The following is a 27,683-nucleotide window of genomic DNA, read 5'->3' on the forward strand; positions in this document are numbered from 1 at the left end:
AACCTTGATTTCAACCCTGCTGGTTGTAGTGTTTGAACTGTGCTGTCACCACAGTCCCTCAAGCTAGCAAGTTGTCTTAGCTTTGATCCTGAATAATTTTTAAATCTGTCCCAGAAACTACCCCTCTGTGCAGTTATTTTTTAAAATTTGATACTGTGATTAGTTCTCTGTATTTCATTTTGGTTTTCTTTTGATCTGCTTCCTCCTTGGTTCAGAGCTATCTGGTGCCTGTTCTAATGATTAGATTTTATCATCCTGCTTGTTCCCACGGCATCTTGAGAACATCATCAAGGTCATTAGTCCAAGGGGCAAGTCTGTCTTGTAATTAAACCTGCTGCCTTCTGTTGTGGTGTAACACGTTAATAAGAGGCGGTGATGTGGCTGGGTTTTCTTTAGTATTCTGGACTGAAAGATGGCTGATCCTGTGTTAGCTGGGTTTGCATATCCAGGGATGTGCATGCAAAGTGGAATGGCACTTACCCATCCTCTTTGTTTCATACAGCTTCGTGTGGCCTACTTTTTTAAGGGCTCCCCATAAGGTCGCCTGAATAAAACAAGGCAAATGAGTCCCTTAAGGAAATGTTCTTCGACTGCCTGTTGCAGTTTAGTACTTGCATTGTTACCTTGGGTCTGTGAGCTTTTAGAAACAGACATGCATATACTTGCTGACTTTATATAACCTTTGTCCAGAAAGAAAATTCATTAGAGTAATAAATAGGGGTTCATTCAGAGACCTGCAATCTGCATGATGTCAGGAGAGTGCTGTAGTCATTCTGAGCCTGTGCAGCCTCACCCTGAATTAAGCTGACAGCTTACTGTGATGTTGTTACAAAGACTTCTCCCTCCCTACCAGACTCTTAAACCCGTTGGTTTTGTGCCCTTTTAAAATTTATTCAGCCTTTCATGCATAGATTTATTGGGGGGAAAAAAGTCCTGTATTACTTAGGAACAATCTAACATAAAGCATCTGTAGACTACTGCCTTATTGTGGCCTGTTCAAAGATTATTTTTAGAAAGAGAGAAGTTGGTGGATTGTAGAATTAATGTTGGTCTGGAAATACATTCCCTGTAGTCAAAATCTTCAATAACTCTTCTCTGAGCAGTCAGTGTTCGTTTCACTAGTTGCTCTGGTTTCGTTGTATTTGTGGAAGATGTCCATTTGCATCCATAGTATGCAGGAAATGTAACTTAACTGCCTTGCTCTGTTTTTGTTTGCACCATAAACAAGAAGAGCTTCTGTGCTTTTTGCCAGTTTGCTTTGCAGGAAAGCTAAGACTTCTCAATGCATTGCAGATAAGAGCTTTGGCACCAAAGAGTTCTGCATTTGGCTCCAACTCAGTTATCTCATGCATCATTCTTTTTTCCCTCTGCCATAAGAAGAGCACTACTGAGCAGCTAATAATCTCTTATGAATAGGAAGTTAGATTGTTCCTTGATGTAATTATCTTCTGATTTAATAGTTGGCCATTTGTTAATGTCTCTTCCATTTCTGTATGTTTGGCTTCTCAATGTGCCTGTCTGCTGTCAGACTTTTGAGTCAGTTCTGATCTGTTAATAATCTGTGATTCTAGACTGATACTACTGAAGCAACTGGGAATTTAAACCAAAAGATGTGATTAGTATATAACCAGAAAGTTCTGGTTCATTTTACTTGAAAATTTGAAATCCTTGACACAAAGGAGACTTGAAAAATCTATGTTTAAGGTAAAAAAAAAAATGCATGATTCAGTGATTCAGTGACCTTGACCCACACAGAAACTAAGTGCCTCGCAAACATGCACATTTCAAGTTGTCTTCTGTAATCCAGAATATAGAAGAAAAAAGCAGCAGAAAATAAAATTGTCTGGTTTAAGATTTTAAAAAATAAGTGTTTCTTAGATTTTTAGTGTCAAACTGGTGATCCCAGCAGTTAAACTGAAGTGCCAGTAAAGGCTTTGTTTAGATATACAAAGTTTTCAGAAGTGTGACTGAAGTAACACTGAAATAAAGAAGGTTAGGTCTTTCTGCTGTTAATATTTATTAGCTGATTTTTTTTTTTCTGCAACTAAAGCTTTGGCATTAATGTTGTGTTTTATTTATGTGTTTTAGCCGAGTGGAGTTAAAGAGGCTGTGTGAAATATTTACTCGAATGTTTGCTGACCCTCACAGCAAGGTAAGATCACAAAGGCTTCCTTGCTCTCCTACATTACTGAGTGTGCACATTGGGCACTGTTCCAACATGAGTGGTTTGTATTTCTACCCCTGCCATCTGCTGGGGAAAACTGGCATTTAAAAATCTCCTTGGTTTTCATTTGTTTTACAAGGAGGGCATGTGTCTCAGTCTCTTTCATGTTGCTAGGAACTGGTTACGCCATGCTGCCTGAGGAGCAGCCTAATGCCTTTCAGAGGTCACCTCCTGGAGCCAGGAGTTCAGTTTGATTTGCACTTCTCTAGGGTGTATTTCTGGTGATACACAGGGAAGAGTGGTCCACAAGGGGTCATGAACATCACAGCCACTGGGGCATGTGTGTTGTGTACACCTGAAAGCAGATGTCTCACCAAGATACTATTCTGATTCTCATAATCAAGGTCTTTAATATAGCTACTTTGCCTTCCTTAAAACACTGACCTTTGAAGTTAAAGGCTGGGGCATGAATTGACAGACATTTCTTAAGAAGAAGTGGGCCAGAGAATGGGGAGGTAGGGCCCATAGGCATGTTCAAGACTAGTGGATTTCTGTGGACAGCTGAGGAGGAGCAGGGAGAAAGGAAAAGGGAATTTCATGCATTTTCTGAGTATTGCTAGTTGAGGAAAACCAGTATGGCTGTGTAAAAACATCAGCAATTGGGTTAAATGCAGTTTGAGAAAGAAGAAGTTGTATAAATCTTTGTACTTCAAGACCTCTTGGTAAACCAGTTTTAATAAATTATTGTTTGGTGGAAATTCCATGGGCAGGCAGAGTAGCCTGTCACAGGTCCTGCTCAAAATGTGCATCTTTTGCCTTAATTATACGGTGGGCCAGCTGTCCCACAGGTCTCACCAAGCTTGTAGTACCTACCTGTAAGTTCTTAATGCTTTGGTTCCCCAAGGTTTGTGTAGTAGAAAGGGTGAAGGTGTAATTATTTGTTTGCAAAATAATTCCAGTTTCTGAGTAAAGTGGGAGTTTGTTGCACACTGGGCTCAAGTATGTCCTTTGTGGCAGCAGTGATGTGTCATCTTCACTGCTTTTTTTAGAATTGCTGATACAAACTCACTAGTTATGGTGTTAAACACATGTAGCTTTGTTCATATAACTGTATATAAACATATGTTACTTTTTTGACTGAGGAGACTGAATCTGATCCAAGGCATATAATAATTGTGTTTGAAGAAAATGTAAACTTTGAATGAATGTGTATTTTATCTGTTGAGAAACTGCATCCTTGATCACTCTGTGTTCTAACGAGTGGTTTGTTTTGTTGCATGGCCTGCTTTGCCGTGGAATTCACAACAGAGAGTAAGTGTTTTCTACCCCTTCCTCCTTCCTTCATTCGTTACATGTGGTGTTTTAATACAACACAGTTTAGACATGTCTTGTCTGATTTTTTCCCAGAGCAATGTAGTCACTAAAATCATTCATTCGTGAAACTCTTATAACAAAATCATCCTGAAACTCAGACAGTAAACCCCCTTCCCCTTTGAATATTTTTATTTTAAGAACTGTATTTCTTTTTTCTGACGCTTGTTTTGTTTATAGGTGTTCAGCATGTTTCTGGAAACCCTGGTTGATTTCATCATCATTCATAAAGATGACTTGCAGGATTGGCTTTTTGTTCTCCTGACCCAGTTGCTAAAGAAAATGGGAGCAGATTTGTTGGGGTCTGTGCAGGCAAAAGTCCAAAAAGCTCTGGATGTCACCAGGTAGAGTACTCAGATGGCAAATGTTGCTGAGGTTTTTTGGGATTACAGGAAGGTGTGATTTTAGAAATCCAGCAGTGCTGTGTATTTTGAGGGCTCAGTCTTGATGAATATAACGGAGAAAAAAGTTATGTCACAGTGTTTCAAGTATTTAATTAAAAAGTCTCTTTTCTAAATAAATATCTTTAAAGCATAAATTTCAATATATATAATGGATTAATTTTAGGGTTTTGTGGGGTGTATGCTCAGATATCAGGTTTTTTTGATTGACAGGCACCCAAAAATTGCTGTTTTCAGAATATGAATGGCGCTTTACCACAAAATTCAGCACCTCTTTCTTGTAGTTCAAACACAAATAACAGGTCAGGATAAGAACTTGAATGCTACTGCAGTGCTCACACCAATTCTGTATTCCATGTCCTTTGTAAAGGATGTCCAGCACAGGTCACTATTACAATAAAATTTGGCTCATTCTAGAATCTGATAATTTTAAAAGGAAGGAAAAAGTAGTAATAATCTAGGAGAAAATAGTGGGGAAAAAAGAGGAGAGAGAAAACCAGGTATGAACCCTAAAGACAAGATAAAGCAAGCTGCTTCTAGAGATAAGGGAACAAAGCAGAGTCTGAAATGAAATGGGCAGGCATGCCAACAGAAGTGTACAGACAGCAGAGTAACAGTGTGCAAAGATGCTGATTTAGCAGTTTTCTCCAGCATTGTGTCAATAACTAGCTAATCCTTAAGGTGAGAGTTTTTCTTATGGATGGTAAAGTTACCAAGAAGAAAAGTGTGCTGAAATCTGCTATGTAAACTTTGAGGTATTGAGTTAATTTCATTTATGTTGCATTACATCTTTCCTTTGTTTCCTTTGGACAGGGATTCTTTTCCATTTGATCAGCAATTTAACATTCTGATGAGGTTTATTGTAGATCAGACCCAGACTCCAAACCTGAAGGTCAGTATCAAAAGCCATTTCACTAAAGCATCAATGTGCTTGTCTTAGCTTGTCATGTCAGGCATGCCAGCAAGCATGGAACTCATGAGAAGGTAATCATTGTATTATGTGCATGATACAGAAAATATATTGGCAACTTGGAGACATGTGCCAGGAATACTTCCTCCCCACCATGTGATGGAAGTCTTGTCAATCTGTTGTGGGATCTGTTCCTATGGAAAAAAATGCATCTTTGCCAACTCCTGAGCTTCACAAATCCCTTTGCATTTCTCAGGTCAAAGTTGCTATCCTGAAGTATATTGAGTCCTTGGCAAGACAGATGGATCCAACAGACTTTGTGAATTCCAGTGAGACAAGACTTGCTGTATCTAGAATTATAACTTGGACTACAGAACCAAAGAGCTCAGATGTGAGAAAGGTAAGCCAGGACAATGAAGTATTTGCAGTAATTATTACTCTTCAGAAAGGATAAAAAAACCAAACAAACCTGTCATAAAGGTAATGAAAAGTTCAGTGATCAGACTCAAACTTTAAAAAGCCCTTATTTTACATACCTCACTGTCCAAACAAAACTGTCAATTCAGCCCACACACAATTCTGAAGCATATCTTCATATATTTTTTTACGTGTGTGACTTTAACTACTATTACCATACAAAAAGAGATCATGGTTTGAAAATGTGCTTTTTCTTGAGCATTCTGGAAATATCTCTAGGTTTGTATTTTGTTTAGGTGAAAGCTTTGTGCTTTGTAGACTGAAAGCTAGCACAACTTCAGTGTTATAATGTTGTTAAAAGAAGGTAAACAAATCAGTAAGCTGCCAGGGGCTCTCAACCCTTCTCTTTTAAGTGCTGTGTGTTTATCTCTACCTGGAAAAAACTGACACAATTAGGTCAGGCCTGGGTAATAGTTACCTGGTTCTTTATCTTGCTCTCAATGCAAGTGTCAGGCAAGCTAAAATGGGACAGCTAATGATACTCATCTCTCCCAAGAGAAAAGCAAGACTTAAGCAAGTTTTATGTAGCTGGCATCTGTAACACAATTTAAAATTACCTTCTATTTCCAGTAGGAGTTAAAGGCTTTGAGATGAACTTGGATTTAAAAATCCCAGCCAAATTTTAATAATTTCAGAATGTAAAAATTGTATGAGAACTTTACACTATATGCACATAAAATGTTGACTTAGTACTAGAATAACATGCAATTTTATAACTTTGGAAATAATAAAATTACTTTTATTTGATTCTGATGAAAAGATTGCTGGGTATCAAATGTGCTGCCACACACGTGTGCAGCATTATCCAGCAGCTGAAGGAAGGCTTCAAAGAAGCTGTTTGGGCGTGTGCTGTTTGCTTGCTCACATACAGATGACTGGTTCTGGGGGAAAAAGGAATATCCTCTTTTCTGAAGACTTCCTGCAGGGATTATTCACAGCACTGTAACTGAAGCTTGCTTTGTAAGATAGTCTCCCTCAGGAAAAAAGGGATACTTTAAATTCTGGACTTAGATCTGGAATGTGGATTTGCATTTTAATGTTTCCATGTCCAAAGTCAGAAAGAATTGATCAGGCAAAGCAGCTGCTCCTGTGTTACAGTTCAGGTGAATTTCAAGCAGTTTATTTGGCTGCTGGGCTGTGAGGGGAAGTTGTAATTATTTTAAGTAGAAATATGCATTGAAAAGCAACATCTCTTCATATTGCTCCGGAGAAACATTCCACCATTAGGGGTCATCATTGCTGCGTGCAAAGGGAAGCAGAGAGCATCTGCTGCAGCTGAAAAATTGGATGCTTGCTGTTCCCTGTGGGCTGTGGGGAGCAGGTGCTCACTGTGTGGTGTCCATCCTTCTGTCTGTTCCAATGGCTTGCACAGCTCTGGCAAAACTTTCAGCAAGCTCTACCTTGTGGTAGAGTGGTACTTGGGCAAGTGCCTTGGGCCTGGCAAGAGATTACTGAACCAAAATTCTTTTTATTAAACCTGCATATGACTTGGATTTGCCTTTGGTGCCAGTAGTTTCCAAATAAATTATTACACAGTTAAGCTAATTTAGGCTACTAAAAACAACCGCACAGGTGATTTTTATTTCATCATACCATTGGTGTACTATGATTTTATTAAGAACATAGTACAAACTAGGGGCTTTAGAAGAAACAGTGCAGCTAAGGATTTATAAGCAATCATTGGCCATTATCTGTGTCAGGACTGTAGTTAACAGACTTGTAAATTGATTATGCAGTAGTGAATTGGATTATCAAGAACCAATCTAGGCAGGTGAAATGTTCTGAAGAGCACAATTAAATATTGCTGTGGTTTTTTCTGGCAACATAACTTGAGAAAAAAAAAGTTTCACTAGTACCTTTTTAGTATCAAGATGATTCATTTAAGCATCAGAAGATTCTGCCCTTTTGGAAGGTATTATGGTGGCCTTCAAGATCTGTGGTTTTCTAAAAAGCAGACCATGCCCTGTAAATACTGTGACAACCTGAAAATGGACACAGCAGTGGAGGTTATGGGGAAGAAGGAGAAGAATCAGTTTTGTCTTCAGGTGATTGAAGTACCACAAGAGGTCTGTAAAAATAGATTTTCAACGGAATCTGGTCTTAAGATTATCAGTACAATGAACTGAGCTCCTGCAAGTGACCAGAGTGCACAACATTTGTGGTGTGGAGACCTCCTGGGTGGTGCAGCCTGGTTTCCAGGTGTGGCTGTGGCTGACTTGGTGGAACAGTGATGCTGCTGCTCAGCTGCTCCTGGAGGCAGGGACTCTTTCCCCCAAGAAATGGAGTCCCACAGCCAATAATATCCTCTTCACCCTAGTCTGAGTTACTGAATTCTCCCATAATGCCAGTAATATCTGTGTGTGCTGGCCATGCTGTTCTGTCTGGGGTTTACCTTTGAGCAGAGGCAGATAAAGCAAATTTCCTCACACTGCTGATGTCTGTCAGTGAGGAAGGCATGTGGCTGCTGTGTGCACGTGGCAATTAGTCATGCAAATCTGATCCTGTAATAGCAACCAAGGCATCTGTTCCAGAATAGAACTTACTATATTTTCAGTCTATACTGGAGATTTTCCTTTTGTTAGTGATAGTCTGTCCATTACTACCACTTACTCTGTGTGATGGTCATGGACATCCCAGCCACATAGTGTTAAGGCACTGGGAAAAAACAGAACAAAAAAATGTAATTTAGCCCAAAAACCTTTTCAAACTGAATGCTACAGCTTTATTAATAACTTTGTGTTTTCTTGTGACAACACTTAAACACACTTAATGAGCACACTTAACCAATCTGACACAACTTGAACTGCAGCTCATGTTTTGTAGCTAGTGGGATAAGAAAAAGTAAAAAAAATGCTGTCTTGCATAAAGCAGTTTATGGTCCTGTATGAAATGACATCTGTAGTTAAAACATAAGCTCTGTTTTCACAAGGAGAACTCACGTGATGTACTATGAGGAACATGCGACTGATACTGAAGTGTGCATTGACAAAATGTGATTCCCTTTCAGGGCAGAAACCATTTAAGCTGCTGATAGTAGCCATGAGCTATGTGCAGTTAAAATTATTGTCAAGCTTTAGGTTTAAAACAAGGTGATCTGCAGTGTGTTACGGGTAAATATTTGTCTTGTTTTAAAGATTGTTAGTGCTTGTGGGTGTTTACCCTGCATTCAGCTTAAGGTTCACTTCCTGCAAGCAGTGCTTCAAGAGAGGTGAAGACATTTGCCTTCCATGCTGAGCAAAATGCACACAGGGTAGGAGCAGGTCCTGCAGTGCCATGTGGAGACCTGCATGGGATGTGGTTCCAGTGTGAGGAGAGCACCTGTTGGTGATTCCTGCACATGCAGCCAGCTCGTGGCTTTTCCCCCAAGCAGAGCTTATCAGTGAGCAGGGCACAGATCAGGATTTCAGATAACTGAGCTGTAATTTCGACTGCAGTAGCATCTAACCTTGTATGAGATACTTGGCTTTCCTCTGCACTGATTTGTTTCCTGCTGTAGCAGGGTGTTAATTCTGATTTTCCTCTGGAAATTGTTTAAGATTTGATGAAATAATTTTACAAAGGGCAGTTAATTCCCACACAGAAAAGTAACACAATGGCAATGCCAGTAGTGTGATGATTGGTCTGTGAGGACATTGTAAGTCAGTAACTTCACCATTCTGTTAGTAATATTGCCAGCAAAGTTGTTATGCAATCCTTACGTAGGTAAAGTGCTGATTGAATTTGGATGACAGGCATGGGCTCTGTGTGGGAAAATACTTTGATCCTGGAAAAGAGCCATCAGTTTGAGAATGGAAATTAGAATAAGGCTTCTCATTTGACTTTGGCCAATGTCTACAGAAAGCTCGTGTCCAGGGCTTGTCTGAATGGAAACTTTTGTTTAACATGAGTGCCCAGAATTTGTGGGTATGGAATCAGCTGTAAGGGCACACAGGATCTTAGCGTTTAGGAGGACCTTGTACAGGCTGAAGGGGAATGAGGCCTCCTGAAGGTGGTGGCAATTGGTGAAGGGCCGGTGACAATTCTTACAGTCTTGTTAATCAGCCCAGCTCTGGTCTTAATGATGAATAACAAGATCTGTATTGCCTGATTGGTATTTGGACTACTAATATCGGGGCAGAAGAAATTTTTTCCTTTGCTCCAGATACCCTGACTGGCTTCTCTGTTGATGAAACATTCCTATGGTGGTTTTATTTTACAAGCCTGAAGGCATTTTTACATGTTATGGGCAGCCTTGTATCACGTGTACATCACGTTCTGCCTTCCACTTATGTAACCAGGAAAACTTTTTCTTTCAACTGCCCCACTTGTCACTGCAAGCTGCCCTTGAATACAGACAGTTGGATGGGTTTTGGTAAGAAAATCCAAATTCATTGCTCTGAATCAAAAAGCCCAGGAGGGTGCTTCTGTTGCTCTAATTTTCATGAAGATGAAGCCCTCCTGAGAGTACCTTGAGGAAGGCCCTCCTTGGATTGCTACCACTGTTTTGCAGGTGAAGTCGAGGGATATCTTAAGAAAATCAGTTTGGGATCAGATTTTTTTCACTAAAATTGATTGAGGAACAGTTTCTGAATTATGAAGAAGGAAGATTTCAGAGAGAAAACTGCAGGCCAATAGACACTTCATAAGTTGAAGCAGTCAATGAAGATTTATTTACTTCTTTAACTAGTAATCCTCAAGGTCATTTCTTCAGAAATATTGATATTGTCACTTTGATTAGCAAAACCTATCTATCAGTGAAGCCTAGCTCAAGGAACTTTAGATAAAATATTTCTGTGATATCTGTAGGAGGACCAGTGACAGGAAAGCAAACATGTTTAAGGGAAGGAAACTCCTTTGCACGGTGATGCCGTGAGATCTCTAAAATCTCTTGGAAGTTTAAATCATCCATCTGATTTCAGCTGCTCTGGGGCAGATGTGTAAGAGCACTCTCAGAGCCTCTTAGTGAGCTGAAATGGCATTGCTTCTTGGTGCTGGTGTTATGCAGTGAACACTCAATGAACACAATGAGCATGGCCTGTTACAGCAGCAGTGGCAAAGAGGACAGCTGCAGAAATACTTTGGAATGGCAAATTATTTTAGTACTCTCTAGCCACAAGGCCTTGCCTTTCTGGGTCAGAGGTTTCTCTAGCACTCCTGCAGTATTCCTGCACCAGACTTGTGCAGCTCATGGACTCCACGATGAGCCAAGTTACCAGAGCACCAGGCATTAGGATTTCATTTCAGGCTTATGAAATCTTAAACAGGACTACATCCATATTGCTGAGGTCAGCCTTTTAGCCAAAGAATATTCCAAAAAAAGTCTAACTCAATGTAAATGCCCAGAGGAACTTCTATCAGGCATTTAAAACATAGTCAATGTTAGGAAATATAGTGTAATACATGGAAAAAGGCACCTGGTGGATTGTAGTGTTTACTTGATTTAAAGCTATTAGAACAAAAAAGGATCTCTGTGTCCTAGCTGTGTTTCCAAAATAGTATCCCTCATTTTCTGTTTGTTTTGAATTTGATGCTGCAGAGCTAGGAGAGCCCAAATGTTTTTAGTGTAGGCAGTGTGAGGAAAATGGCTTTCTCCCAATGTTAGTGGCCTGAAAATGGGGATGTGCTTGTTGGGAGCATGGCGCCAGGGTGGATTTCCTTAAACTGAAAGCAGTTTGAATATACATACTCTGCACTTACTCTGTTTGCTAGGAGAGCTAGTGCATGCTAATACGAGAGAAGAGATGGCTTCCCAGAATTTGTATAGTCACACTTACGTATCTGTGAACAGTATGTTTGTGTGTACGTGCAATTTATATAAGCACTCACATACCTACACAGGTATAGGTGATGTTTCTATTTTGAAAATCAAGTCTAGAGGTGATGTTTATGTGATGCATTGCAGAGCTGTTTGCAGTGTGACAGATAATTCTGCTGTACTTCCTCTAGCATTTCAAAAATCCAGTGAGATTAAAGTGCATGTTTTCATTACAAATCATATGACTTCAGTAGCTAGCTCTTCTTCTTTCTTAGTTTATATGTGGGAACTTTTGCCTGAGAATTCAGGCTTCTATCATGCCAGGTTTATAAGTTTCTCAGTTGTTAATGAAAGATGTTTCTGGTCCTGAAACCTGTTTTTGCAACAACTGCCATTTTATAATGAGCAAAGTTACTCAGGGTAGCCTTCATCAAACTTGATTTCTGGGGTCATGTCTGGTTCTCAAGAAATAATGAACGTTTTTGCCATGGTCTTTTCTGTGCCCAGGTCACCAAACAGCAGCACTCATGCATCATAATCTGCTGTAGAACAGTCATCCAAACATGTGGTGGTTTGGTGGTGCATCTTTTTTGCTGCCACTTTTCTGAGATGCCTTTGACACTTGTAATGCAACTATCTGTGACTTGTGATGTATAAAGTATGTACTGTGTAAAACAGAATAGCAACATGGATTTAATCTGTTTCTGTATTTAAATTTGTTAAACAAATTCTTCCTTTTCAGGATGTGGGTATGAACAGCAAATGCTAATACAGGTGGTTTGGGAGAACTGTGTGTTTAAAAACTTGTACTCAAGCTAACGTGCTTGGATTATGTATAAACTGCTAAAGCCACTGCGCTTCACATTGCCATGTCTGTGATGTGATGTCCTTGCTCATCTGATGCTAGGCCTGAAAAAGGAACAAGCAGAAGGTTTGGTTTGGTAGATAGTTTGTTAGTTCAGTGCCAGCAAATACTTAATTGTCTGCTGGAAAGTACACTGAAATAAGACTTGCTTAGAGCTTGCAAACTCTCAGTCGATGTGAATAACTCACTTAACACCAGCTACTCATTGGAGAATTGCAGCCATGTGCCAGCGTGTGCTAATGCAAGCTGCCTAATGTGCAAGTGCTACCTCTTGATCTCAGGGGATCTGTATTTGATCTGAAGTTTAGTATAAATCAAAGTGACATGAGAGAGAGCTTCTCTGCTCCATTGTGCCTTAAGTTATTAATAAAAACCATATTTTTCTTAGACTGGATGGTGATGCATTCAGAATGTAATTGTGTGTGATGCATTCAGAATATAATTGTGTTTGTCAAAAGTGAGTAGATTTTAGTGAGGCTCTTCCCCAGACTGATCACATGATAAAAGGCATTTATAGGCACTGTTGGTCCATCAGACTGATGTCCAGACTGGAGACAGGAGTTTGCAAGTTTTTAACCATAACTTCCTCTCAACTTAGAGATATCTGTGAGGGCAGGTGCAGGGAGATGCAATTCTCCTGTTCCTGGCTGGCCAGATGCAAGTGCCATCCCAGTTCAGCACTGCCTAGGCTCTGCACCTCAGCAGAGGTTTTCAAGTGGTTGTGGAGGCCACCAGGAGGGTGCCAAAGCAATGCCTTGTACAAGAACTAAGGGATAATCTGTAAGCCTGAGAGCTGTGGCCGAATTTAATTTTGAATTTAATTTCAGCTGCCCTCTGCCGAAAGGAGTGCTCTTTTGATGACATCAAGTAATGCTTTTTTTATTAGTTTCTGTTACTTGAAATGAAGCGAGAAATTGATCACAATTCTTCTGCAAAAACATACCCTGTGTATTGTTTAGGTGATTGAGTTGAAATCTCTGTTTTCTTTGAATAATACCAACTTTCCTGTTTGTCAAACCCAGACGATGCATAGTTGGGTGGGTGAGGATTTGCCAGCTAGGACAACTACAGCCTCCTCAGGGCCTGGTGAAGGAAACTTGGAAGAGAAGTGTAAACAGGTAGCCTGAACGCCTTGTGCACTAATCACACTAATTGTGTTTGCAGTCTCAACTCAACTGTCTAGCTGTGTAAAGAAACCTGGACTGGGAGCCTGAAAAAAGTGTGTCTGTCTGAAGTAATTTTTGGCTTTGATGTGTTTTTTTCTGTTAACTCTATTGTTGTAGTTCCTCATAAAGGATCAGGGTACAAAGTCCTCTTCTTTTATGGGGCTTCCAGTGTTGGGAGCCCATCACCAATAGATGTTTGAGTAACTTGGAAACTGCCTTCTTGTAGCTCAGGCAACTATCTGCTTGTTCTGCTTGGTCCACTGGAGCAGCAGCAGCAGCAGTCATATGGGACTTGTATTAACCCTAGGTCACTGACCACATTTCCTTTCTAAAATCAATGGATTTTTCCACTCAGCTTTGATCTGTTTGCTTAATAAGCCAAAAGATTTCCAAGACATTTTTTTATAATTCAGCCAAGTTGAAAAAGTTACAGATTTTGATGAATCTGACTATCATCCACCATCTAGGTAAAAACAAACCAGATATTGCTGAAGCATTTGTGTCCTTTTAGCAGTTGACAACTATTGGACAGCAGGAATTGCAGTGACCTGAGTGTGAAACTTTGGGAGCTGCTACTGGCTTGTGGAACCTGATGTCTCACTGCATTGTGATAAGGAAAATAACAAAGTGACATAAGCAATCCTTTACAAACTATTCAAGAACCTGACACTGAGCCAGACCCCCTCTCTAGCATAGTCAGGCTCTGAAGTGACTGGAGTTTCTCCAGCTGAAGCCAGCAGAGAATGGCTTCATTAAGATTAGATAATCTGTAGGGTCTACGTTATGTGCCACTGGAGGAGATGGATTGGTGTTCTGTACTAATGGTACAGGGACACAAAGGCAAGGGAAAATTCAGATATTACTTTCTTCAGACTATGTATCATCAAGCATGAGTGTTGCATGGAGAATGTTTGTACATTGTGTACAGAAATAAGTTTTTTATTGCTTGTTGTATTTATTTACTCTGACAGTAAGCTAATGAAGCAAGACGTCCAGAAATTCAGAGATTATGAAACTGTCTCTGGTTTGTCACAAGCTGAAAATCCACAGATTTAAAATTATTAGAAGCATTATCTGTAGAAGATGTCCTTTGATTAGGTAAAAATATGCTAAATAAGTGAAACTTAGAGGATTATCAAGTGTGTCCAGTTCTAACTATTATGACAGATGTGGAAAATCTGCTCTTGGTGTTCTTCATTACTGAAATAAAATTACTTGTGTTAGAAGCATTTCAGGAGTGAAACTTGAAGCATGTTACAAATATGATTTCAAGCTAGCATGGACCTTCCAGCTTTTGAGGCCAGTAAGTAACAATGTTGGTACAGTGGTAGGGACTAAGGCCTTTGTGTATTAAATAGTAAGTAAGAAATTATGGGCACACTTTCAAACAATGACTTTTGCCTGAAATAAACCTGGAAGTGCTGTTGGATGTCTGAGGACAATTTAGAAAGAATGCAGACATGTTACTCCAGTGTTGTCTTTGAGACCTTTCCTGGAGCACCACTCTCAGGATGTAGTAGTCCTTGGCTTTATTTCAAAAGGAGTAAACTATAGGTCTGTTTTCTTTGAGGCCACAGAAAATTGTGGGCTTTGGGAGCTACTGTTAAGCACTTCATTCAAAGCCCAGTGACTATTTACAGGTGACAGGAAGGCTGCTGAAGAGCACTGGGTATACAGAATTCTGGCAGACACCCCTTAAGACAAGCTCTATTTTGTGCAAAGAGGGAGGACAGACACAGTTCTGTTGTTATTGAAGCCAAAAAGCAAAAGTGGAAGAAAACTGTAGTGACCTCTGAGACCTGAAACTTCTCTCAGCTACTCCTGTAGGACAGTGTCTGTGCTGTTAGTGTTTGTGGTGGAGCTTTGCTGAAGGTTTCTCTCAGATCTCTGAGATGCATCTCAAATATCTCTGTTGGGCAGCTCCTGACTTACCAGTTGATAACTCCAGATATTCTAATCTCCAAGCAATCTCTCAATCTGTGAACTTCATTGATCAGTTTTTGGTTTGGGGGTTTTTTGGTTTTGTTGGTTTTTATTTAATCTCAATGAATGTGAGATCTGTTTGTTCTGACACAGAGGATCTGCATGTCCACTCCTAACTCTCGAGGGTACGCATGCTGTTCACCAGCGGGAATGTACGTTGGCATGGCTTGTCACTTTGCATTCAGTTCAACTGCTGTTCCTTGTTCTGAGATTTCTTGTGTGCAGTAATATTTTTATTACAGAAAATTCTGTGCTGGTGAAAGCTTAAAAGTTCTTGGATCAAAATGGACAGAAATACACTTCCTTGTTGGATACCAGGCAGGCTTCATGGCAGAGTTGTCCAAAACTTCAGGTCAGAGGAGGGTAGACAATGGAGTTGAGAAAGCCACGGGGGAAACTATCTCCCCACTTCTTTCATCCTTAGATCTATAGAATGGAGTGAATAGTGACATACTGTGTTTCTGTTCAAGTCAGTAAGAGTTTTGGCAGGAGAGGCAGCGTGATCCATCTGGTATGAAGTCTGAAGACCTGTTTGCTGCCGTCCTTGGAAGCCTGTTGAGTGTTGTGGGCCTTGGTTCCTTTGTTGGCCATATGAAAAGGATGATACCAAACTTTCGTGGATGGAAGATGTTTTTATATACAAAGCTGTGCTGGTTGCTGCTGATGACAGAAGAAACAGTATAGCTTGAATTGCAGTTTGCACCCTGAAACAATGGGGTACTGTGATTCCCCTCCACTATGAAGGGTGCTTGTGTACCCAAGTTCATCATCTGTGAAGAATTCCACTCCACAGGGAATTGCAGATCCCATTAATTATGGCAACTTTGTAAACACATTACTTACTAAAAAATCCTTCTTTAAAGTGATGAGAACTTTGAATGTACATTTATCCCTAGAGCAGTGAATTACATTTGTATCCTTTTCAAAGTTATTTTTCATTTTTAGGAGATTTTAGAAAGTTCCAGAAAGGATCAAACCCAAGTGTCTGCTCTTCCTAAGCGTATGTGTATGCTTTTCCAAAATAAGAGCATGTGTAGCTTTGCTGGTTAAGTTCGTGAGCTCAAGCCACTGCTTTGTGTCCAGATACGTATTCTGGAAGCTGATGTGTCAATGGCTACACCTCCCTTGGAGAAGGTGTTGCTGCAGACTATCAGAAGTCCTTCATCATAGCTTCCTTTTTAGTGTTCTTTTTATTGATGTTTGTATACTTTTGAGGTAAAGTCAGGGAACAAGCCCACAGAACTGGTGCATCCACACAGGTTGGATGCTGCTGGGGAAGTCTGGTTAGGAACATGTGATGCTAATTACTTTTTCAGGCCTGCACACTGTGATTTATTCTGCTTCCATTCCCATTTGATTCCATTGTCTTAGTTCAGATCTGCAGAGCAGTGTGTTTGCTAATAGACTGGGGGAGATCCTGTTCTGGCAGGATTTCTCTGAGGCACGTAAAGCAAACCCTGTCCAGTGAAATTAATGATAGAATTCTCAATTGTTTCTGTGGTACCTCGGTTTCACTTACTAAATTTAGGAAATGTGGTGGAGTCTAGCTGGTCCATGGCTGAGAGAATGGTGGTTGTCACCATCCTCATTGGTCTTCCACTTCAGATGGAGTCTTTTATTGCTGAAAAAGCCTGAGTGGTCAAGATTTAAAAGGAGAGGTGGATTTTCTGTGTGATGAAACAAACTTGGGATCCCTAGGAAGAGAAGAGGTTGGGTGGGAAGAGAACTCATCCCATTCACACATAAAATAAAAAGCACGGGAATGACAGATCGTAGTCCTAGAGTTCATACTTGTTTGAACTTCTGGTTTTATTTGTTTGCAGTAAATCTTTGCAGTAACTTGTTCAATTGAAATATATGCTGGACAGGACAATGGTAAGAGTTTCTCACTAGGCTGTGAATAGCTGTACACGTCACATCTGGGGAAATAATGATGTATATGCAGAAATATATTTAAGTTTTAAGAACTAAGGCTAACTATTGCTGTTAGTAATTAGTTATGATATATCACAAAGATTTGTCTGGTAGGGGAGTCTTCTTTTTGAATGAAACACACATCACTTACTGTAAGGATCACTACCAAGAGAATGCATGCTTTTTTCAAAGAACAAAAACTGATGGTTTCTTTTTTCTTCTTCTTTTCAGGCAGCACAAATAGTCCTGATTTCTCTCTTTGAATTGAACACTCCTGAGTTTACCATGTTACTTGGTGCCTTGCCAAAAACATTCCAGGATGGTGCTACCAAGCTCCTGCACAACCACCTCAAGAACTCCAGTAACACCAGTGTGGTGAGAGGCCCTTGTCCTTGCAAACAGCAGAGCCCCAAAGACAGCAGCTCATTGATAAGCTGTTGCAGATGTTCAGTTTGAATTATCTGTAACTGTTGTCTTGAAGCAATATGGCAACAGAGGCTTTTGTTTGATTTTGCTTTTAATAGGGACCATTAAAATAAAAAATCTCAGTTATTTTAAAATTTAATATAGTCCTAACCAGAAGAGATTAAAAAATTACTGAAAAGTGCATTAAAATTGGTGGGGTTTGTGCTTTCAAGTTGGTGGTGCTTTTGAAAGTCCTGCCAGTAATGATTTTTTGGCTAGAACAGATCCTGATACCACAGATTTTCTGGGCTTCTGACTATTATTGAGATCAGTTTAATAACTGTTATACTGTCTGTTAAGGAGCTTGCAGGATCTTTAATATGACCTACAATGTCACCTCACTCTATGTCTGTTACTTATGTTTTGCTTTTATGTGAAGCTCTTACGTATTTTTATTTCACTGAAGGAATATGTTAGTAGATTTAAATAGAAAATTTCTTTCCCTTCCCAGAGCAGCAAGGATTAGGGAATTTTTTGTCTTTTTAATGTGGAAATCTTGTGAACTTGATGGAATTTGAACCCTCCTATCTTTGCACTTCCACAGGGCTAAGTAGAATTTAGTGCAAGCAGGAACTGCAACACTAGGCTTGCAGGCAAATGGTCTGGATTCTCTAATACTTTTGACTCTCTGTGAAAAGTGTCAGAATTGAGAGCAATTTCTACTCATTTTGCTGTGGTATAAAAGATTGTGCAGGCCAGTGGAAAAATGCTAAGTTAGACTGCTTACTTATTCTCCTAACCAGTATAATCAGAATGCTTTAGACAATGTGGAAAATAGCTGTGTAATTAGAACACTAAATTGTCAGGGTAATGATGAGCATATTTTGGAGCCTTGCAAATCTTGTTTGAGAAGTTGGATTGATTGACCATTTCTCTGGCAATATTTGCAAGCCAAACATGTTGAGTATTTAAATTGCTGTACTGTGGTACACAGGTTCTGTGGGTTGTGGAGAAGTGCACATACACTTTCTTTATTCTCAAGAGTCATATTTTCAGGAGCGTATTAATGACTACATTCACCATGGCTGCACATTTTTAGGTCAAGAGACATAATCAAAACTGCACTAAGCTTGTCTAGAGCAAACAGAGGCACTGTTTGGACCTGTTGTTGTACCTGCCTGTGCATTGCAACATGTTGCTAATCCCTGTCTTCCTGCTTCTGTGCCAGGGTTCCCCCAGCAATACCCTTGGTCGGACTCCTTCCCGGCACTCCAGCAGCAGAACCAGCCCCTTAACTTCACCTACCAACTGTTCCCATGGTGGACTGTCTCCAAGGTAATGTGGCAGGCTAATTAAACCCCTTGCAAAATACTAAAGGATTTCAACACCAAGTGTGCGTTTGCAGAATATGACTCACTTTGAAAGCAAAAACAAGACAATAAGTTTACAGTAAATTTCTGCAAAGAAGCAGTGTTTGAACATGATAATATGTGGCTGGTGATTGACTTCAGTGTTCCAGTCCTCATGCTGTCTGTGTAATTTTAATATCTTTTCTTATCATATTAGTTTTCTTTTGTGGCCTTCAGAATTACATTTGTGGATCATGAAGGTAATATTAATTGGCAGCATTAGAAATAAGGTCTTGCTGAGATTGCATATGTCACAATGTCTGTGATGACTCTCAGAACAGGAGTTTCAGTTCACCATTTTTTAGGTGTGGACCTGTAATCAGTAATTCTTCTGACTATATTACAGGGCTCGTGCTGCTGAGAGAAGTGCTGTATCTGCTGTTCCCCTCTTATTCTTTGTGAGGATGCAGGACAAGCAGAGGTGGTGACTGTTTCAGTGCTGAATAACTCCCAAACTGCTCACCTGGCTCCTCACCAGCAGAGCAGTGGTCTGGTCTTTCAAGCAGCAGGTCTACTGCAACCAGGTGTTCTGCTGAAGCTGCAGGTGCTACCCTAGAATATATTGGTCCACTCCAAAATCTTGTATTCAGCCAACAAGGGCTCTTGACTGCTGGGAATGTGGATGTTTTACAGCATTAAAACTTACAGTAAGGGAGATGGCATTGTAGACAGTATGTTCTGGGACCTTAGAAATGTTGGAGGAAAGCAGCAAGCTGTTATCTGGACAAGCTCTGGTTCATGCTGGAAAAGCTTAAATTGTGCTGCCCTTGTCTGCCTGTCCTCTTCATGACAGGTTGTGGAAGAGGCATAAGGAACCGTGTTGGGTGGGGACTGCAGTTCATAGTGCAGTGTAGCAGTTTACATTGAATTCTGCTGATCTACCCATGTTCCTTGCAAAACTCTCTCTGAAGGGATGCTTGGACATGTGAGTGTGTCAGGAAAAGTACAGGCCTTTAGCATTTAATGAACAGTTATACTAATTCCAGCAGCATAGGAATCACTGGTGTTTCCTGAGAAAATTTTGGGTATCTAAATACATCTTTGTGACTTCTAAATCTGCTGTAATTCAAAACTAAACCAAGAGTTTGCAAGCCAAAGCCAAGTTGCCTATTATGAGTTTTTTTCCACAAAGGTTTCATTAAGAAATTAAGTGGTAGAGTTTCAGGGGAACAGTTCCAACTATGTTGCTTCCTTTTTGACTAGCTTGAGCATTGTTGCCCTGCTGATTTCTGTCATGGGAAATTATTGACTGTGTCTCCCAGCGGTTACGCTGTGGTTTTGTTGGCCATGTTGGCATGTGGCACTTATTTTGTAATTCCGCAACCTTTTACCATGCTTTTTGGGTTTTGCCATTGGGACACAATTGTTTATTGCCACTTCACTCACTGTTTTCTATTTGTCTTTGCATTCTTCTCACCTCTTGATGTCAGGAGGCAAATATCAAAGTATTGATTAAAGTATCCAGTGTACATTGTTGCTGTTGCTTTCTAGCATTTTGCATTTAGAAACTGAAGGGTTTTTTCTATATGTGATTTGTTCTCAAGGACTAGTTTGACAGGGCATATAATTCCAGAGCATTCTGCCATGGATGCAGTTGTCCAGGAATTTCCTTTAGAAAACCATCATTCCTTCCATTTTGTATAAAGTTCTTGGAGGTGTTTAATCAAAAATTTAGGTGTCTTTTCAAGAAGTATGTCCTGCTTCCTTGCTAGATTTAGTTATTCAAGAGTGATGTTTAAAAGTTACTCTTCAGTGATAGGTGAAGGGGGAAGCTGCTATGAAAGCCCTTTAAAATATTTGGAAGTGATAAGCTGTACGTTTTGTGGCGAGTGCCCTCTGAGCTGTAACAGTATCTGCAGATTTTTGCCATTTGTAGAAAAGGCAGTGGCAAGTACTGCAAATCAGGGGCAGTAGCTTCTGAAGCTCTGCTGGGCTGCATCCTTCTTGCAAATGTCTTGTGTAGCACAGTTTGGGCATGGTCCTGATTTGAAGGGAGAATTTAGCTCTGGTTGTCCTTTCAGAGAAGAGGCTTTGAAAGATGTGCTGACAGACTGTGGTAAGTAGGGTATGCTGCACTATTGCATTCTTTGGTATAGGTGTTTCAGTGTCATGTTTCCATTACAAATGCTTGTCATTTGCTATTCAGCACTGCTGTGAAATGTCACTTTTCTCTCTACAAACTCAGAACATAAACACGCCCAGCTCATTCTGATAGCAGTGTAAAAGCATCCAGATTCCCAGTTTCTTTGTGTAGCTCTCCTCCAAAAGCAGGCTTGGCCTTACATTTTCATGGGGCCTACTGCCAAAGGTTTGTAGTCAGGTTGTGTATTCCCATTGCCTCCTGGGGTGCTCTGTGTGCAGGCACTGCTTGCTTTGTCCCTGCCCATGCCTTGTGCAGGCAGCCTGAGTGTAGTCAGTGGAAGGATTATCTCCAGTTCTTAATGCCAGCTTTGGTTTTGAAGATTATGCTTTCCTTGTATTTTTTTTTCTTGGTTCACAGATTGGAGTCAAATGCAGAGGCATACATGTTTTTGGAGCTGGGATATGTGTAGAAAGGATGATTGGGTCCTGTAAAAATAGGAAAATGCTGCTAAGCATAGCTGCTCTCCCATATTACTAATGGTTTGTGGGCACTATCCTCAACATTAGTCAGCAAGATTTCCTCGATACAGATTTACTGTATTATGTGTGTATTCCAGGTGACTGATTTTTTGGGAGTTGTGTGTTTGTGTATTTATGTGTACATGTATTTGGGGCCTACGGATAGATTCTGAATGTTTTGATTGGAGTCTGCCAACAACTGATTTGCCTATCCAGATGTTAACATCTGCTTAAGTATCCCCTAAAGTCTTCAGGAGGGTAGCATGCTTTCAGGGTCTTGGACAGAGTCCTTTCTCCTGCCTTCATTTACTCCCCCCAGTTCTGCTTCATGGTCACTATAACATATCCACTACATCTGTGAGTTACTTCTGCATTTGTATCTGCTTTTTTTTTTTTTTTTTTCTTAAAAGTTTTCGTTTTTGGTGAGAGGAATTATGGAAGAGAGATGTGCTTTCTGAAAAAGAAAACAGGGAAGGGCATTTGGGAAGACTAAAAATAATAGGAAAAACACGCCAGACTTCAGACTGAAAGAGAAGAATGTTTCCTAGGCAAAGCACAGATAAATGGCTTGGGTTTGTGTAGGACAGAGAAATCTTCTGAGATTTAACAAATGATTTTGTAGGACAAAATGGCAAACGCTGAGTTGTGAAGTCCTTTGGTGTTCTGAATGGTAAATTGACTTCTGCAAACTTAAATGTTACATTCAGGTTGGGAAGTTCACATATTAGAATTTTGTAGGAGTAATTGAACAAATACATTTGGAATGAGTTTCTGCCATTATTAGTAGCCCAGAAGCCTGTGCTTAGTTTTGATTATTAAAAACAAATAAACAAAAATCACCCAAAATTAAAGAAAACAATTTAGTCCTTCAAAGATCTATAGAGGAAATGCATCACAATAAAAGGCTACAATTTTATCTGGCTATGTAAGTTTACATATTTGCTATTTCACTGATAATAATAAATACCATTAAAAGCAACATTTGACACTTCCAGTATTAAGTTGAGCAAGCAAAGGCATGGAAACAGATTTAAAATAAGCCGCTCACTTTATACAATAAGGACAAACCTGCATTGTTTGGGGGCCTATGTTCAGATAGGTGAGACCTGAGCTGTGAGACTTCTGATCAGCAGTCTGGGAGTCTGGAGTATTTCCTTGATAACACTGGCACGTAATAGCTGTGGGATTTGATTGCTGGTTAATGAGTGGAATTCTTGACACTGCTCTTCAGAGGAGTTTTTTAACTGGCTTTGCTGCTGTTTGCACTGGAGCAATTCTTGACTTGTTTGTCACTTCTCATGTGAAAGTATCTTTCACTTGCATATGTACAAATACAACTATCCAAGACAATGTGCTGAAATGTAATAGAAACAAAGTAGTGTTGTTAATACTCCACCAGCTGAAGCATCTATTCTCATTTAGAAGGTGATTTTGAAAATCCATGTATCTTAATGGGAAAAGGACAAAAGCAGAGGTTGGACAAATTGACACAGGAATGGATGTCTTGACCCAAAGGCACAGGGTCATGCAAAAACTTAAACGGGCCTGTGAAAGTTTAAGGAGCAATCTGAATCAACTCAGAGGCTGGTTTCATCCAGTCTTTCCAGCTTTGTCTGCTGAAACCTGGGCCAGGTCCCCACGATCCATTTACACTCCAGACTGACTTTTCACTTGCTGCGTATTTGGGTTCAGTTAGAATCTGGTGAAACAGGATCAGATCTTAAGCCCTGCAAAGGTTTTCTGATTATGTAGGGCCTGACTGCAGGCTTTTATAGAGGCACCAGGAGACAAACTTTACAAGTTATCTTCAGGTGTCTAATAAAAAAAATTCCAATTTTCTATTCTTCCAGGGAAATCCTGTTGCTTAGAAACACCTGCTTAGAGTTTGAATACACGTGTGGCCAGGGATTGCTTGCATAGAACATTATAAATGCAGTTGTTTATAGAGGCTATATCCATTTGTAAAATCTACTGCTTAGTACGAGCAGGGACTGGATTTTTTGTGAATCGTATTATGTTAGGAATAAAAATGGAAATGAATAATAAAGACCAAAACAAAGACTTGTGAGGCGCAATGGAGTATTCTTGTTTAATTTTGTTTCTATTAATTTTTTTCTCTCTCCAAGGCAGCATGACAGCACTAAGCCACTCAGATTATAGTTTCTTTTTTTTTCCTCCCTCTCCTTTCTCTGTTTTTTCTCTCTTTTGTTTCTCCTCTGGTCACGGCAGTCGGCTCTGGGGTTGGAGTGCAGATGGGCTGTCGAAGCACCCCCCTCCCCTTTCTCAGCCTAACTCCATCCCCACTGCTCCTTCCCACAAGACTTTCAGACGCTCTTACTCTCCCAGGTAACAAGCTACCTGTTAAACCAACTTGTCTGAGGTGTCACAGTATTATTTACCTTTCACACCATGAGATTTGTTCAAATGTGGGTCTTGGAGAGGCTTTGGTTGGAAAAAGAACAGAGATGATGATAGCTTTCAGAGAGCAGGGCAGCCACTTGCTCGCTGCTTGGGGAAGATGCAGCATGCAAGTGGGGATAAAAAAAAAAGTGGATTTTTCCAGACTCTTTCACCCATTCAAGAAGATGGCAGGGAACATGCTTCACAGTCAGTTTCCAATGCAGAACACAGTTGCTGAGCACTTTTGGCAGGCACTGGTTGCATTACAATACCGGGGGCAGGATCTTTCAGTTTAGCTACACTGTGCATGTGGTACTAGAGGACTTCTAGATGGGCACACACAGCTCAGGAGTGACTTCACATAGAGCTTTGCTTGTATAATGTGATGGTTAAACTTGGAAATTTGTAGTATTGAAATTAAGATCGTCCTTACCACAAGATTTTATCAATTGCAATTTCAACATCTATTCCTCCTCCTGTGCCCTCACATGGTGTTCCAGTCTGCATACAGCTCTTGGATCAATAAAGTGGACTAAAGCTGTATGCTGGTTTTAAGAAAAAAAACCCAACCTGAATACAAATTTAATTTGTCAGATCTCCGTTAAATTCCTTGTATTTTTTTCAAGTTTAAACCCTGACAAAAGACCATCTGTAAATGTGGTTTCTCCTGACTTAGATATGTCTGTTACCTGAGGAAGGACTATATATAGTCTTTCCTTGAAGCAAAAGGAAAGACTTTCATTTTTCCTAATGAAAAACTATTGAAAGAAAAGCAAAGAAATTTTTCCTTGAGGGCTCAAAATCTGAGAACCTGTGACATCTGAGAGAAAAAGTAGAATGCAGTTGTAGGTACCTCTGTGAACACCTGCAGAATTAAAAACTTTAATTTAATGTTCTGACTCTGGTAGGACACTGTGCAGCTGTGGAGGGAATCCATGTTGATTTTTGGAATAAAACTAGTTGAAAGTGGTTTTTCTGTCTTCTTTTATCTGACACCAGATAATAAATTTTGGAATAATGTAACATATATTCCAGCCCAGCGCCTGAAAGTGCAAGGACATGAGTTACTGTGTACTGCTTGAAGACACTAAACTGTGGACTACTTACACATAGTTTGGATTGGAAACTGAGTAACAATTTATGGAAGTAAAATGTATTTCATGCCAGGCTGGAAAACTGCCAAATTGTATCTTGATAAACTTATAGACAGCTGCATTGATTTTGTGCAGCAGATGGAAAATAATGTTGTGACATCCCTAAACACTGCTCATCTCTACTCACTTCTTATTCATCCTGTGCCTTTCCTCTAGTTTTCTGCATGGGTCATAATTTTTTTTCCATTTTGTGCTTTTTTGTTTTTTCCTGAAAGGTGAGTGTAGTTCCATTTTACTTTTATTCCCCCCATTGTGTTGTCTGTGAAGTATTCCAGTGCACATACTGTCAGTGGAGACGTGTGTTCACATTGTAGAATTTTCATTCATGTAGAGCACAGCCATAATGTGACCTCCTACACAGGCTTACTCCTGATATATGAAATCACTGGATTCTTTAGGTTTTTGTTAAAATGTGGGTTTGTGCTTTGACAAATGCATCAGATTGGTGGCTCTGAGAAATTACCTTAGTCCTTTAGCACTGAAGAGTCTGTATTCTCATTGTTCTTTGGTAACAGTGTAGGGCAGAATTCATCCCTGAGGAAAGAAGTGATGACTTCAGCAGATTTATTGTCAGTATTATATTTGTGATTATTTCTTGGTTTTTCTGCCATGGATTTTATTGTGTGACCTTCGGTAAGTCATGTCATCTCTTGGTGAGAGAACAGGTACAGTCACATGCATACCTTTTCAAATGGTGGTTTCATTGCCCACTTCAAAGTTGTATGAAAAACCCTTTAAGATCTGTGAATTAACCTGCTTGAGCTCAAAACATATATTTTTGAGGTTGTATGAAACAAAGATTTTCCTATGGCTGACTGGTACTTCTAAAGAACCTAAGAACTGCCTTGCCTTCTGTCTGGAAAGCCATCACAGTGCATTACTGTTGTTGAGCTGTCTGAAAAGCCTTAAATACTTCGACTTCTGTAGGTTTATGAACAGCTTTTGTTTCCTGATCTTGGTCTGTTAAATGATGGCTCATTCTCCCTGGTCTGCCAGACACTGAAGAATTGTTCTTGGGTCTCCTTGTCAAAATACATGGTGCTGATGCTTGTGTGAGTGTAGTGCGAACACGTTGCTTGGGAGCCGGGGATTATGGCTATTTTCAGTGTGTTAATCCCAAAGGAATTGGGCAGCCCATCTTATAGTCTGTCTGAAGTCCCCAAGTTTCTTCCAGAAAAAAAGCTGTGGTTCTAGATATTTAATAGATATTTAATATCCTGCTTTTGGTTCAATTGAAAATAACAGCTGTGTATGCAGAATTCAGAAGGGAATTTCTTGTTTGTTTGTTTGGGTTTTTCCCCCACCCACCTCATAGGGAATCTTTCTTTTGTGGAAAAGGAACACAACTCAGTTCAGCCATCTGCCTCCAAGCCCATCCTGTCATTCTTCCCAAAATATTATGAAATAGTAATTCACCACTGTAGGGAGCCACTTCTTGCATTTATTGACAAACAACTTGATGTAAATGTCTGATTCAGTCTATTTGCTTCTGGCTCTACTGAGATTTGAGACTCTGCCAGAAATTGTTCTCTCTTGCTGGATCTATTAATTTAGTGATTGTCATGCAAACTCAACTTCTCCTAGATAGAGCAAAGCCCTGCCAATAATGCTTTTTTATTTTCTCAAAGGTTGTAGGAACTTCTCTTTAGCCAGATCTTTTAATATCATCTGCCCTTGCATGCAAGGCATTTCATCATGGGACTTAATTTTGGATAACTCCTCAAGGAATCCCAAAACTTTTGGCTCAGAAATTTCTGAGGAACCGATAAACTGCAGCAAAGTGTCAGGTTTGAGTGAGAGAATTCCCAAGCTTAGGCCAAATACTGAAATGCTGTTTTTATCAAGGCACTGTGCAAGTGAGTTAGGTTTTACTACTTTATAAATTAAAATGGGCCATGTTAGACTAGGGTTTATGTCAAGTTACATTTTCCTTTCCATTTAAATCTGTCATAGTTTCATATATTGTTAAACTTCAATTTCACTGACTTCATTTTCGCCAGCTGTCACAACCATTTGAGTTCTTACAGTGATTAATGCTATTTTCCTTTTTAAATTACACCACTGCTACACTGGGAATAGGGTTTTTGGTTTACAGAAGGTAGCACACTTACTGAATGTAAGAAACAGTGGACCTGTTTTCCCTTTGCTTACAGCAATGTGTTCTCCTTGTTTTAGCCCCGTTTGAGGGGAAGCTCAGACCTGAACTCTGCTCTGATTCCATCCATGTTGTGTTACAAGTCACTGTTAGACAGGGTACTCCAAACCATATGTCTCCAGCTTGTTTTTGTTGACAGTCAGAAGCGGATTCCAGTTTCATTTGTAACATTTCATATACGTTTGGTCTTTAGTATGCTGGATTATGACACGGAGAACCTAAACTCTGATGAAATCTACAGCTCTCTTCGTGGAGTCACAGAAGCAATTGAGAAATTTAGTTTCCGTAGTCAAGAGGACCTGAATGAGCCAATCAAACGTGATGGAAAGAAGGACTGTGACATTGTAAGTGTTCCGTTGTTTAATGTCCCCTGATAGATGAAATTTTAAAACATTGTGATCAGACCTGCCTGTGGATTGTTAGTGTACAAAATCCAGTTATTCCTGCTGCGTTCTTACAGGCATCTTCTGCTTATTGGTTGTTAACTTCTTATACCTTAATTATGGGGTTTCACTGACTGTTTCCCTTGGCTCCTTTTGACTTCTGGCCTCCTGTGGAATGTGCTCAGTGGGCT

General features: G+C 39.9%; 1 protein-coding gene across 40 annotated transcripts in view; it reads left to right on the plus strand.

Annotated features, from left to right (window-relative positions):
* Nucleotides 1-27,683, plus strand: part of CLASP1 (cytoplasmic linker associated protein 1) — a 176,195-nt gene that overhangs the window by 126,736 nt on the left and 21,776 nt on the right. For 18 of the 40 annotated variants that reach the window (XM_038143229.1, XM_038143228.1, XM_038143230.1 and 15 more), the window contains 10 exons: nt 2,089-2,152; nt 3,473-3,475; nt 3,716-3,879; nt 4,750-4,828; nt 5,103-5,246; nt 12,945-13,040; nt 17,217-17,360; nt 18,619-18,725; nt 23,630-23,746; nt 27,303-27,453. In XM_038143229.1, coding sequence (XP_037999157.1) covers nt 2,089-2,152; nt 3,473-3,475; nt 3,716-3,879; nt 4,750-4,828; nt 5,103-5,246; nt 12,945-13,040; nt 17,217-17,360; nt 18,619-18,725; nt 23,630-23,746; nt 27,303-27,453 — 1,069 coding nt within the window. The remainder of the gene's footprint in view (nt 1-2,088; nt 2,153-3,472; nt 3,476-3,715; nt 3,880-4,749; nt 4,829-5,102; nt 5,247-12,944; nt 13,041-17,216; nt 17,361-18,618; nt 18,726-23,629; nt 23,747-27,302; nt 27,454-27,683) is intronic. The other 22 variants (XM_038143252.1, XM_038143249.1, XM_038143255.1 and 19 more) reach the window with 5 other exon arrangements.

Source organism: Motacilla alba, chromosome 7 (assembly GCF_015832195.1).
Source record: "Motacilla alba alba isolate MOTALB_02 chromosome 7, Motacilla_alba_V1.0_pri, whole genome shotgun sequence".
Lineage (NCBI taxonomy): Eukaryota > Metazoa > Chordata > Aves > Passeriformes > Motacillidae > Motacilla > Motacilla alba.